The sequence below is a fragment of the Cyprinodon variegatus genome, unplaced genomic scaffold, assembly GCF_000732505.1.
Source record: "Cyprinodon variegatus isolate N-32 unplaced genomic scaffold, C_variegatus-1.0 Scaffold526, whole genome shotgun sequence".
NCBI lineage: Eukaryota > Metazoa > Chordata > Actinopteri > Cyprinodontiformes > Cyprinodontidae > Cyprinodon > Cyprinodon variegatus.
Window position 1 is genome coordinate 21,231 of NW_015150979.1, and position 13,361 is coordinate 34,591.

The following is a 13,361-nucleotide window of genomic DNA, read 5'->3' on the forward strand; positions in this document are numbered from 1 at the left end:
AAAACCATTTGTAACACAATCAGAGAAATGCGCTAACAAAGTCAAACAATGGCAAGGTCAGTTTTCTGCAAGAAAGAAAGCAAGCATGCTATCCCTCAAACTTTTTAAAAGTTACATGCCTATAGTGTCAACTCAGTTTATTTTCACTTGGGGCAATGGCTTTTGAGATAAAAACCTATATAAGCTGGATTTTATATGTTGGCAAGTGGAAATAGCATTGCACAGACAGTTTCACCATGAGAGCTCGACACTGCTGGAGCCAGCCCAGTTTGTGTTCTCCAAACCAAATGGCCAGATGGAAGAGTTAATGTTGATGATGTTGTAAACAAATAACGTGTGCATCTCTAAAATATTATAATGAAAATAATTGCAATCACTCTGTCATGAATTAAAAAAACCCTGATATCCCTCTTCCATTTCAGCTGTACCACTGGTGAAGGACCATGAAGTGCTTTCCCTTTGCAGCAAAACACAGAGCTGAAGAGAGTAAGGAGAAGTTTTCTCTCTCTTTCTCAAAACACTGCTCTGGGGTCAGCTTTGCTGTGAGGATGAAACGGGAGCAGCCTCTGGAAGAAAACATATCACTCTCCATGTTAGGTGGCCGTTGTGGGAAACTAAGGCTTGCAGCAAATGATTCCAGATGCTCATTGCACGGTGAGAGCAATGCTGATACTGTGGGAGTTCTGCTGCTTGTGATCACCCTAACCAAGTGAATCTGACTTATCTGTGGGTCAAAAAAATAAAAATCCATGCCCGTGTATGGAAAACAGTGCCTTCACTGAATGCAGTGTGTTATTTTATAACCGCAAAAATTCAATCTGTAACAGTATTGCTTCAAAGTCAGTCTGTGCTGGAGATTCCTCTAATACATGTCTTTATAGATCTCCTGTAGTAGAGGATGGAGCGAGGTCTCCGACTCAGTCTTTTTGATCTTTTGGACGAGTTGGGCATTCTCAGTAACCAACTGACGGAGATCGGCCATCTTCTGAAGCAGCTTGGGAAAGAGGTAGAGAGAGTCAGAGTGGTTTGCTTGGAGATGGAGGTCAAGGGCCTGGAGGATGCTGTCCTGGCTTTGTTCCACCTGCTTTACGTTCATTAAACCAGGGCGATCTAGGAGAACAAAGGAGAGAAAAAAACATTTTACTAATCAGTTACTCAAAACCATGTTAGTTATACAAATTAAGCAGAGATCACATGAGAGTAAAAACCCAACTTGGAGAAGAGAACGTACACGTTTTTTGTTCATCTTCCTTTGAAAGAGTCTCACTATAAGGTCTTTTAATTTTGTTTTGGGTATTTCTGTCAGTGTGAAAGGGAGTAGTATAATCTGCAGTCTGATATGGAGCAGCTTTGATTTCAGGATTTAGTTTATATAGGGAATGTTAGAGTGGATCTTAAAACCACCAAACATGAATCTTTTTCTGTTAATCATAATTTTCCAGATTGAAATTTCCTGACTTGTTTTCCTTCCTATCAAGATCCAACAACAGTCTGGAAATTTCACGACAAAATAACCTGGAACTTGGCTGACCTATGATCTGTAACAATAAAACAGGAAATGCCTTTAGTAGCTTGAAATGTTCGGAGTGCATAATGAGACATTTAATTGTTTTTGTGGCATCTGCACTAACCTGCACTCTTTAAAAACTACTGGACTCCACTTGAAAGAAATAAAACTTCCTACACTAAATGTGGATGTTTATTACTGCATATTTGCACCATACATATTAATGCCCTAACCTTCCATATCAATGCGTTTTTGCACCATGTTTTTCTTTTTTTTCCCACACTGTTTATGTTTGATCGCTGCTGCAATTTTTGGAATGCAAATATTCATTTATTGTCTGAAAGCTGCACAAAACAAAATTTTATTTTGTATACGCTCTGTGTATGCAAAATTACAATAAAAGTAGTCTAATTCCAAGTCTTTACATCAGAGTTTGTGAACTTGGTACATGGATTACGTTTGGAAAAACAAAACAAAAAAAGGTGTTCTTAAATAAAAACAAAACAGTAATTGAGTTAGAAATGAGTTATTATAAAACCAAACAGGTAATGAAATTCCTCTATTTAATCTCCATTTCATCCTGTCTCAGTTAAAGTATGAAGAACAATGATAAAAAGAAGTTGGGATATGTCAAATAAACCTTCTGTATGTATCATGTATTAAAGGGGTCATAGAATGTAAAACAGAGTTTACATTGTCATAGATGAATAACGACAGTTCAGTGGGTGAAATGGACGTAAAGAGAAGTTCAAACCCCATTGACACGGTTTACCTGATGGGACGCCATTTTAAAAAAAATGCTTTTCTAGGCTTACTGAATATCCATGTGCGTAACTTGCGTAAAAAAAGTGACGTAACTTATGTAGAAAACGTGACGTAATTCGTGCTGCCCAGCGCTAGGCTGTGGTGCTGTCAGGAATCGTTAAGAGAACCGTTAAGCGAGCTGCCAAATGGTGCCCTGGAATTGGAACACAAGGAACCGGTTCTCAACAGGAACAGGTTTTCGATTCCCATCCCTAGCTCCGTCCCCCGCTGGCTTCCTGCCCCAGTTCGCCGGTGTTCCCTGACCAGCCCCGGAGGTCACGGCTTGTGCCTGCTGCACTGTAGTCGACCAAAATCCCGGATGATTTTGAAATTCCCCTCCGGACATTTTTTTTTTTTTTTTAGGTATGAAAAGTCGGGCATGTCTGGGAAAAAGAGGACGTCTGGTCACCCTACCATATCAACAATTTTTTGATGTTTCAGTGAGTGAATGCTTGTTGCTATTGTTGGCTCAGCAGCTTCGCTCGTTGTAAACCAACCAATCAGCGCACAGCTCATCTAAATATTCATGAGCACACCATAAAAGGAACAAAACCTGTCGTTTCATTCTAGGGATTTTAACCAGGCTTTGCATTAGGACACATAGAACAACAAATATGCCATTTTCAGCCCAACCCATGTTACACACCCTATTCAGAGACCTTAAGGACCAGCACCAAATGCCCTATATAATCATTCTATAACCCCTTTTAATAGAAATATGCTTTTTTTTTTCCATTATCAATTTTCATGGAATCCAGACAAATAGAGGAATAATAAAAGTACATGTTTACATTTTCTAGATATCTGAAGTCTGATGCCAGGCTGGCTTAGCACCAGATCACATAAATACTGTTTAGTATGACACAAGTCATGGATCATCATTTGCCCAAAGTAGCATATCTTTGAATACCATAATCATGCAATGCATATATGAGGGTTTAAACAGTTCAGTCTTTGTGTATATGCATTACTGTAGACATCCTATCTGACACCCAGTCTGCTTTCTTTTGTGTTCATTGCATTTATAGAACTAGCTCAAAGGTTAAACTCAGGATGTAGGATTTGTGATACTCTAGTGATTTGCTGTGAATTTGCTGTGTCCAGCAGATTTTAATTCTCTGAACTTATAACTGGCATCATTGCGCATTTCACTTAATTTTCCTTTTATAGCAGACATGTCAAAAAAAAAGGTTTTGGCTCGATCCTGCAGCTGATATTTAACGTTGTGAAAAGGACACAAAAGTTAGAATAACTTCAGGTCTGAGACCAGATTTTTCTCCAGAGCTTGAATGTTTATGTGTGTTTAAGGAGCAAGCTTGGACAAGCCAGCAAATGTCTTGGAGTATAATATGGCTATATACTGTGTGTACCTAGCATGAGGTTATGTGAAAGTAAAGTTTGGTTAACTTGAAAGGGTTTTTCTGTCCAGGTGCATCTAGAAACTATTCACAGCGCCGTGCTTTCTCCACATTTAATTGTTGCAGCATTATTCCGAATGGTATAAAATAATCTAAAATAGAGACAAATATTCTACACACAATGAGAGTCTTTTTAAGATTGAACATTTATCTAAACTAGAAAACTAAAGACAATATTATTTAGAAAGTTTGTTAGGCTGCATCCATCTTTCCCTCTATCCTGACAAGACAGCTCCTACTGCTGAAAACCGACCCCATAACATGATGCAGCCATCACCATGCTTCGCTGCAGGGATGGTATTGGTCGCTGGTTTCGTTCAAACATGAAGCCTGGCAAGCACAAAGATTTGAATCTTTTTACATCAGACCAGATAATTTGGTCTCCGACTGTCCAACAGTCCTTCAAGTTTCTTTTAGTTAAATACAGATGGGTGTTTTCTTTTTAAGGGGTGTCTTTTTTACTATGCAAGCCAAATTGGTAAATTGCTGCAGAGATGGTTGTCCTTCTGGAAGTTTCTCCTCATCCCACAGATGAACACTGGAGCTCTGACAAAGTGACCATGGCTGTAGGAAGAATCTTGCTGGTTCCAATGTTTTTCCATTTACCAATAATGGACGTCTGGCCATTGGGAGCGTCACAGGAGCAGAAATGGTGGGAACTTTTTACACAGGTGTGAGCCTTTCCAATCAACTGAATTTACCACAAAAACAATCCAATAAGAATGTAGGAAACATCTCAAGGTTGATCAGTGGAAACTGTCTTTACCTTTAGCTCAATTTAAAGCTTAATAGCAAAGACTGCAACTTAAAGGCTAGATGTGTATTTAGGCTAGGGTAATTGTGCACTTAATTTTGAGGAAAAGATAAATGCAATAAAGCTATAACATCACTAAATGCAGAAAAAGTGCAGAGCTGTGAATACTCAGTGTTTTGCAGTTATGCATGCACAATAAAACTTTGCAGTGAACGCACAAACTCTCACCATCCAAGCAACAGATTGTGTTGCTACAAGGATAGACTAGAATATTAGGAGAATCTGTCCAAATCAGACACAGCAGCAATCCATCTGATAGGAAACATGGACACGGTTTGAGTCATTCAGTGTTGATGTCACAGTGAAGAACCACGTTCTTTGTTGACTTTTGAAAAAAAAAAAAAGGCTGCCTTACTCAACAACAACATAGCCGTGAACCCATTTGACAGCTTGCCACTGAAGAGAAATAGAGGAGGGAACACAGAAAAGTAGGGCAAAGTCAAAGGTTTAGGACGGTCTAAAACTTGTTAAAATGCCAACGCCCGGATCAGGAAGCTCTGCACTGTGTTAAAACCAGTTTTTATTCAGTAACAATATTAGGTCTCACTAAAACACCTAAAAGAGTCATTAATATGTTTGGGTAAAGGGTAGGTTAAGAAAAATGTTCACATTTAAAGCGAGAATCTTTTTTTCTTTTCAATCCAAACAAATATGTTATTTAAAAGACTTAAATCTGGCCAACAAAAAAAACACATTTTATATAGTGCTTTTCATTTTTAAAGTCTTAAACCTTTCCACATTTAGCCATAAACAACTGCAGATGTTCTTATCTTTTAAAGACGTTTTATGTGATAGACTCTCACACAGTAGTGCGTAAATGTGGAAGGGTAATAAAAAGATACAAGGTTTTCAAATTCATTCAGGATTAAAAATCTGAATATACAAACAACTGCCTTCAGAAGGCCCCTGAATCTAGTAAACAGAGCCCACCTGTGTGTAATCTAATCTCAGTAAAATGCAGCTGTTCTGTGAAGGCCTCTGCAGTTTGTTAGAGGACGTTAGCGAACAAACAGCATCATGAACATGAAGGAACACAGCAGAGAAACACATTGAATGGTTGCAATGGGTCAAGTGATGAGGTACTTTAAGGGGGATGAATACTTTTTCGATAAGATAACCGACTGATGTGGTTCAGTCTTTCACAGATACCAACAGTAACATACAGCGGATGTTTATACAATACTCACCTCCACAGAGAATAATGGCAGCAACAAACAGGGCCAGGTCACTGTCATCCAACTCCAGAGCATTGAACTTGACAGCAAACTCAAACTTTGGCTCCATGATCTCACTGAAGGGCTTCCTTAAGCTCCGTAGAAACTCTCTTGTCACAAAGCCTTTCCCATTTGCCACCAAAAGTCCATCTTTGTTCATGAGTGATGGCAGCATGGCAAAAATGGCCTCATGAACGCCGTATTTGAGCAACGTCACCTGTGGAGAGAAAGAGAGAGACACAAACGTGTCTGCTTGTGCTTTCTGTGCATCCAAAAACAAGCCTGCCTGTTGTGAAGAGGCTGATTCTCACCTGGTCATTCAGGAAAAGGTCCACAAACCCTGGAATGCACTTGGCAAACTCTGTAAGCTCTCGCACGGTTTCCACTGTGGTGCACTGACAGCGATAGAACACATGGACTCCGATCTCCTTGGTCAGAGGTGCACCAGGAACTAGCTGGCTCCAAACTAACCCGCTCTCTGCCTTCCAGAGCGTTTCCACGTCGTAGATCACAAAAGGCTGTCACAGAGACAAACAGCTTAAAAACTTTCTCTAGTAAAATCAATACAGGGCTAAACCATGGCTGCTTCAACATTTAAGGATGGCAAATGTTTGAAACGATACAGTAGATACAGGAACCATGCTCCAACTCTGAAATTCTACTCTTTTGGGGCTAAGCAATCTCGTTTTTAATATATGAGAAGCTTGTTTTAGGGAAAAACATATGCGATATACCATATATATATATATATATATATATATATATATATATATATATATATATATATATATATATATATATATATAGTAAACTATTTTCCATACCTCCCAACTTCAATTTCAGATTTGAAATTGAAAAAAGAAAAAGGAAATTCCATAGTTTAAAGTCTAAAGTATTCACATCTAAAGTTTTAGAGTTTTGAAAAAAAAGCCTTTGTTGTTCAACCAAAGAGTAAATAATCTGCCTTTTGCGAGTGTAGATTCTCAGTCATCCTGGTTATGGCGACTGTAAAACAGGGCTAAATTGGAGGCAATTGCACTTTCGCTTTATTTTTCTCTTTTAAAAATAAAAAATAAAAAAAGACTTCTGGATGATGTAACAAGAATGAAACTTCTTTTTTAACTGAACTAAGGTCAGGCTGCCTCTGATTCAAGCTCGTTTCGTGGTTTTAAATCAGCATTAGAAGTGGCTATAGAACGTCACAGTGATCTGATTCACTGTCCTTGGAATAAGTAGAGGAAAAGGTCCGAGCAAAATGTAGCAGCAACTGAACAGAATGTGTTTTCTATGCAAGAATAAAACCTACTGAGGTGCTGCTGGTTTTGCCGGTCAAGATGCTGCGGGCTCTTTTCTTGGTCATGCTGAGGTTCTTCAGGTAGGCTGTGTTAACCTGTTTCGCCAACGTCTTCAAGTCTGAGCCACCAGGTTTGCTAAGGTTTAGCTCCTCTGCAAGCAGGCCCGCCACCAGCTTCTTCCTCTCTGCCTCAGGCATGCGTCCGTATCGGATCGCTAAGAAAACAAATGAAAACAAGTCGTTTAAATGGACGGCCCTGCTACCAATCAGTCAGAATATTTGTTTTTCTTAAAATAATAAAATAGAAATCCACCACGAGTTTTTAAGAAATGCATGAGAAAAAGGAGGATTTCAAGGTGGAAAGCTCGACAGTAAAGTTATTTGAAATGGAAACACATTTGAAATAAATGCTTTAAATCTTAGATGCATGAATATAGTTCTTATCATTCATGCTCGAATGCAAACACCCTTTCCCTCTCACCATCATGGGACATTCCCAAAGACAGGCACTTCTGGAAGCGACAATATTGGCACTTGTTGCGATTCTTTTTCTGAATCTTGCAGGAGCGCTCACAGCGCTCGTATTCCAGTTTCATTCGCACGGTCCTCCGGAAAAAGCCCTGAATGAGAAGCAATAAGACTCATTCGAGTTAATGTTTTCTTACAAAAACAATAACAAATCCAAGCCATTGTTATCGGTATTTATAACCTCACAATGTTTTCTGCTGAGATGGTTAAACTGTTACCTTACAGCCTTCACAGGCATGTACTCCATAATGGAAGCCAGACGCCTTGTCCCCACAGACCTTACACTCCACGCTGATCCCAGACCCTGCGTTGTCTTCTTTACCCAGTCGGAGCTGCTCTGATAGTGATGGCGAAGACATATGGGAAAGATCTGCAATTTCAACCAAACCAAAAAAAAACAAAACATTATTTCAAAGGAATTTAGTTTCTGTCTCCATTTGTTTAGGATTTCTCTTAGTTTTTTACCCGTATAGCTTGATGATGCACTGTTGTTCTGCAAGCTGTGACAGCTATCCTGATTTTCATCCTCTTTCTGATTATTCTTCTGCTCCCCCAATGGGCCTCTGGCAGAAAGCACTTCCCCTTTTTGTTCCTCGTCCTCCTCATCTTCACTCTCCCTGGTCTTAACCTCCCGGATGTCCGTACTCTCCGACGCGCTGGCGGCCCCGCAGCTGTCTGAGCCAGCCGACTCTACCTCAGGAGGGGTCCACCTGACGTCAGCCTCGTCCAGCGGAGACCTAGCTTCACAGTAGCCATTCACCCTGCTGTGCTGCTCCGTCGCAGTTTGCTGAAACCCTTCCATGGTTCCTGATGAAGCTGACTCGGCCGCTCATCTCATGTCACGTAGCTACCATGGCTTGACCCCTAAAAACAAAGTTACTAGTTATATTTCAGTATAAAAATAACCATATGTATGTAGCATGTGGACTATATACAGAGCGAGAATGAACAGCTGCCAACAGTTAAGTGGCTCCACATGCCTGCGTATCGTCTGGCTGTTCATCTAATATCCAGCATGTGATGGGTTAACAGTCTGATTACAACTTGCCAAAACATTCAGCACATTAAGGACCCAAAACAGTCTCCTTAATGTCAGTTTCATATATAAGCATGCAGGTAAAAACACTGTTAGCAAATCAAGAAAGTCGAGGTTCAATAGCTGCCTTCCATGGATCTAACACGTCTCATCTCGGTTATAACAATACGTCATAGATCCTCTGTGATGTTTAGTTCAGATGAGTTTTCAGGCCAACAGAGCACACTAGGGGTGTGGGAAAAAAATGAAATGGTGATATATGATGGTTTTCAGCTGTCCAATATAATATCGAACCTTCAGTTCCTAGTATCGGTTTTTAAAAAAAGACAAAATTTTATCTAAAACAATTGAGGGAAAATTGGCTACCTCTGCACCGCCACTCTGGCAGATAGCGAGGTGGAGCCCTTTTGCTGTGCGGCGCAGCGCCATTTCTGTAGTTGAGGCAGTCACAGTGGAAGACGTGCCCCTAACATCACGGATACCGAAATATATCTCTTAATATATATCTTCTGTTGAACATCTACAGCACTTGCTTTTTTTATTTATACCTTTAATTTAATAGTTGGGGAAAATATTGCAAATATAGTGATACTGCAATATTGCGATAATATCACATTGTAACCCAAGTATCGTGACACCAATCACAACGCAACACACGCCAATACTCACCCCTAGAGCACACAGATGATATGGTAATTAAAGCAGGCACTGGTAAGTCTATATATTTTTTTTTTTTTTTTATACAGCTCATCAACAGAGCGAGGCATTAGGTGCTCTAAATATCTAAAGCAGAATGCTGATATTACTTTAGATCTTAAAAAACAACCAAAAATGACCACTTCCAGCAAACAGCACTGCTCCAAAAACCCCAAGCATCTTGAAGTCACCTGGATGCAAACTTTACTTTCTATCAAAAAAAAGGAAAATTTACCCACTAAACTCTTGTTGGTCTTCTTAGCCCAAATAGGACACTGCTGACATGGTGTCTGATTCAAAAGAGGCGTAATAAAAGAAACAGGACAAGCTGTAGCTCATATTCTGGATACATCTGTATGCAGCAGCTCTGTCTGTAGCTGCAGTTTAAGGCTACGTTCACACTGCAGGCCTTGATGCTCAATTCCGATTTTTTTGTGAAATCCGATTCTTTTGTGTTGCCGTTTACATTTCCAAATATATGCGACTTGTATGTGATCTCCTGTGTCAACTGCATTCATACAGCTTAAGTGTCCCGCAAGCGCAGTAGAGGATGCAATGACGTCACAAGCCAGAGTGCTTCCTCTTTACAGAAGTAAACATGGATGTAGTGCTGCAGCTCATCTAGCGATCTTTCCAAACCTTTAAACCTCAATCTTCTCAAGATGGTTAAAAAAAAAAATACTGCTCTCCGCATCATCGTCCGTAATGGTGTTTATTTTTCTTGCGCTTCTGTGTAGCAAGAAGCAGAATAGTGTCGGTTACTAATGGAGTTCAGGTCGGATGAATGCGACCTGAGCGTTTATACACAGGTTGCATTTAAAAAGATCAGATTCGTATTGGATTCAGGACCACATAGCCAAGCAGCATGGGTCGGATTGGAAAAAAAAAATCAGATCTGTGTTGTTCAGACTGCCATGAAAAGATCAGATCCAGGTCGCATATGGGCAAAAAAATTGGATTTAGGTCACTTCAGCTTGTAGTGTGATTGTAGCCTAAGTGAATCTTTTTAAACTCTGAAATAGGGTTTGATTCCAGTCCCCTTCAAAGACTGCAGTTATTCCCTTGGCCTGCTGACCTTTTGCTCCCCATTTTTTCCTTCCACTTAACTTTTCCATAATCTGTTTAAATACATAACTCTGACCAGCCAGTCTCACTTTATCCTTTCTTACCCGCATGTTGGAGATCAGACCGTCTTTGACATGTATGAATCCTAAAAGACCAGTCATTTTCTGGAGCCATTTTTCTGCATCCTGTTATATTGGCCTCTGTCTCTCTCTGCTGCTGCATGGCGACATCAGTGTTATTGTTTGCCTCAGCTGCTTGGCAGGGTGCACAGTGTGTCTTTGAGCAGCTTTAAGGGGAAAGGGTGCATGCACTGTGTACACACTGCTCAGCACTTATGGCTGGAGAAGGCGGTGGAGCAGTGGGCTTTAAGGAAAGGGGGTCATATTTTTCCCCCCCGGGCCCCCTAGCGGATTAATCCATCCGTGCATGTACCTTTAGAGCCGTGATTGAAAAAAACAAGAATTTATTTGGAAGTGAATCGATATCGCGGATATACTTGTTGTCAGCGACAAACAAGCTGACTTGTTTTTATTCTTGTTTCTAGGAATAAAACGCCGGGAGTGAGGAGGCTTCCTCTCGCAGACAACCTGTCACACTGGTTCTCGGAAGTAATTGCTAAGTTACTAACCATTGAGTCACTACCGAGACTGTAATTTGATCCAAGCTACTGGAAAATTAAAAGAAAGATTAAATGACAAAAATGTCTACCCGCTAAATGTTCTTCTTTTTTTTTTTATCCACAGCGAAAACTAATCTCCGAAACTAGTCTGCCTATGTTAGCTTCTCGGCTACATAGCTCCTAACCTTGATATTGACTGAGTAGCATTAGCTAGCCGTTAGCACTCACCCGTTCCGCTGCGCTAAACAGTATTATCTGGCTACCGTGTTAGCTTACCTCTGCCACTGTAGCACCGCTGGTTCAGTGGAGGCTCCCGCTCCGTGAGCCAGCTGGAGCTAACGAGCAGGAAAAGCAGGGCTGTCCTCGGATCGATCGGCTGTTGACAAGTTGTTTGAAGTCACCAGGGGGCTATTAAACAGGAGCTAATGTCAGACAGCTAACTAACAGAAAGTTTGATAGAGTCGGCCCTTCGTTATGCAGCTTGGAGAATAAAACGTAAACGTAAAAAAAGTGTTTACTGCTATAAAATATGCAAATAGGAGAATTAAAGAGGTAATCCCTCCCCCTCTCCACTTCTCTCTATGCCGTTCATAGCTTTGCTTTGCTCGGATTCACTCCTCCTCCTGTCACATGTCACAGAGCCCCCAACCCCACCGGCTCAGGAAAAAACACCTCAGGGAGCTGATGGGACCAGCCTCTGATGTCTTCTAATAAATAGACATCAAATAAAAAAAAAAAAAGAGTCACCAAATCAAATAACAAAATAAATAAATTAATTAATTAAAATCAATAAAATCAAATAAGAAAAAAAGAATAGTCATTAAATCAAATAAGAAAAAAAGTATAGTCATTACATCAAATAAGAAAAATAGAATAGTAATTAAATCAAATAAGAAAAAAAAGAATAGCCATCAAATCAAATAAGAAAAAAATCATTAAATCAAATAAGAAAAAAGTAATTAAATCAAATAGGAAAAAAATCATTAAATCAAATGAGAAAAAAAACAAAAATAGTCATCAAAAAAATAAGAAAAGATAAAAAAAAAAAAACCAGAAGAAACATAACGCAGGATTAATTTTCCATAAAAAATATACAGTAAATATGAGACATAAAATGACCCATCTTTTCGACTGATTTTTAATATCTGATTCAGTCTTGCAGAGCTTGGATTCCATGGATGTCTACTCATCTGCTATCGTGTATGATATAAAATAAGATGATGTTGCAGAATGGAGATGTATAAAATACCTTTTTAACGGTTAATCTCACTTCCTGAGAGGTGAGCCAGGAGGTGAGCAGCTGCATTCTGTACATTCTAAAAAACTTCTCTGATCTGATTAAGATTACAATTTCTATCAGAATCTGTTGTCAGGTCTGCTGGTTATTTAATACATTTACGTTATGAAGAGCATTTAGGAGCATTGAGGTGCATACGCAGAGCCTATCTTTAACAATCAGCTAGGACCTCAGAAAGGTGAATGCTCCTATTTGATAATAATGTTGCATATTTAGCCTATAACAAAACCAAAGGATCTAGACTAACTGAAAATGTCACCTCAGTTAGTAGGATAAGAATTAGTACCATTAGTTACTGTCTCAAAAAATCAACGAACATTTGTTTTTTGTAGTTGTTTTTTTTTTTTAATACAAGATTGTTAAGCAAAAGAGGAAATGCATGTGTTTTTGTTGTTTGTTTTACAGATAAAGATCTTAAAAGTTTGATTTGCATTTGTATTCAGACTCAAAATGAGATCAATTACAACCACTGGCTTCAGAAATCACCTAGCTGATAAATTATGCTCATCTTTGAGTAATTTAGTCTCAGTATAGGTTCAGGTGTTCTACGAAGGCCACATTTTAAAGATCAAGAATCAGCAAAAAGATATAGAGAAGCATAGCTAACTCCTCTCACAAAGATTATTCAGCTCATCATACAGAAGAGAAAGAATATAGTACAGTTGTAAAATCTCCAATAATTTGAACATCTGACACGCAGGAGGCAAGGAGGAGAACAGCCAAAAGGAAAACAACTCTGGGGGAGCTGCAGAGATCCACACCCTATGGGATTGTCTATTTACACCCTTGATATAAGCTGACCAACACCGATCTATAATGCATAGAATGGTCAACATTTCTAATTTATAGAATAGCAAAGCTGTTAGAGACAAACAGTTTGTAGGCAACATTTGAAAATCTTGTATTATTCTCCTACCTCTTCAAGAAATGCACACTATTTGTGTTGGTCCTATACATGAAATACCCCAAAATAGACTAAAACTGGTGACTGCAACATGACAAAAAGTGACACAAAATTGAGTTATAACTGCAAAATGTTTATATATATGTGTGTGTTTAACAGATGTCT

General features: G+C 39.3%; 1 protein-coding gene across 1 annotated transcript; it reads right to left on the minus strand.

Moving 5' to 3' along the window:
* ppard (peroxisome proliferator-activated receptor delta) lies at positions 1-11,598 on the minus strand. The gene is made up of 8 exons (XM_015391146.1): positions 11,272-11,598; positions 8,045-8,443; positions 7,798-7,949; positions 7,533-7,671; positions 7,064-7,266; positions 6,069-6,275; positions 5,731-5,974; positions 1-1,110 (listed from the first exon to the last, which is right to left on the minus strand). The coding sequence occupies exons 2-8, from the start codon at positions 8,379-8,381 to the stop codon at positions 863-865; spliced, it is 1,530 nt and encodes a 509-aa protein (XP_015246632.1). The 5' UTR covers positions 8,382-8,443; positions 11,272-11,598; the 3' UTR covers positions 1-862.
* Between the last annotated feature and the right edge of the window lie 1,763 nt (positions 11,599-13,361).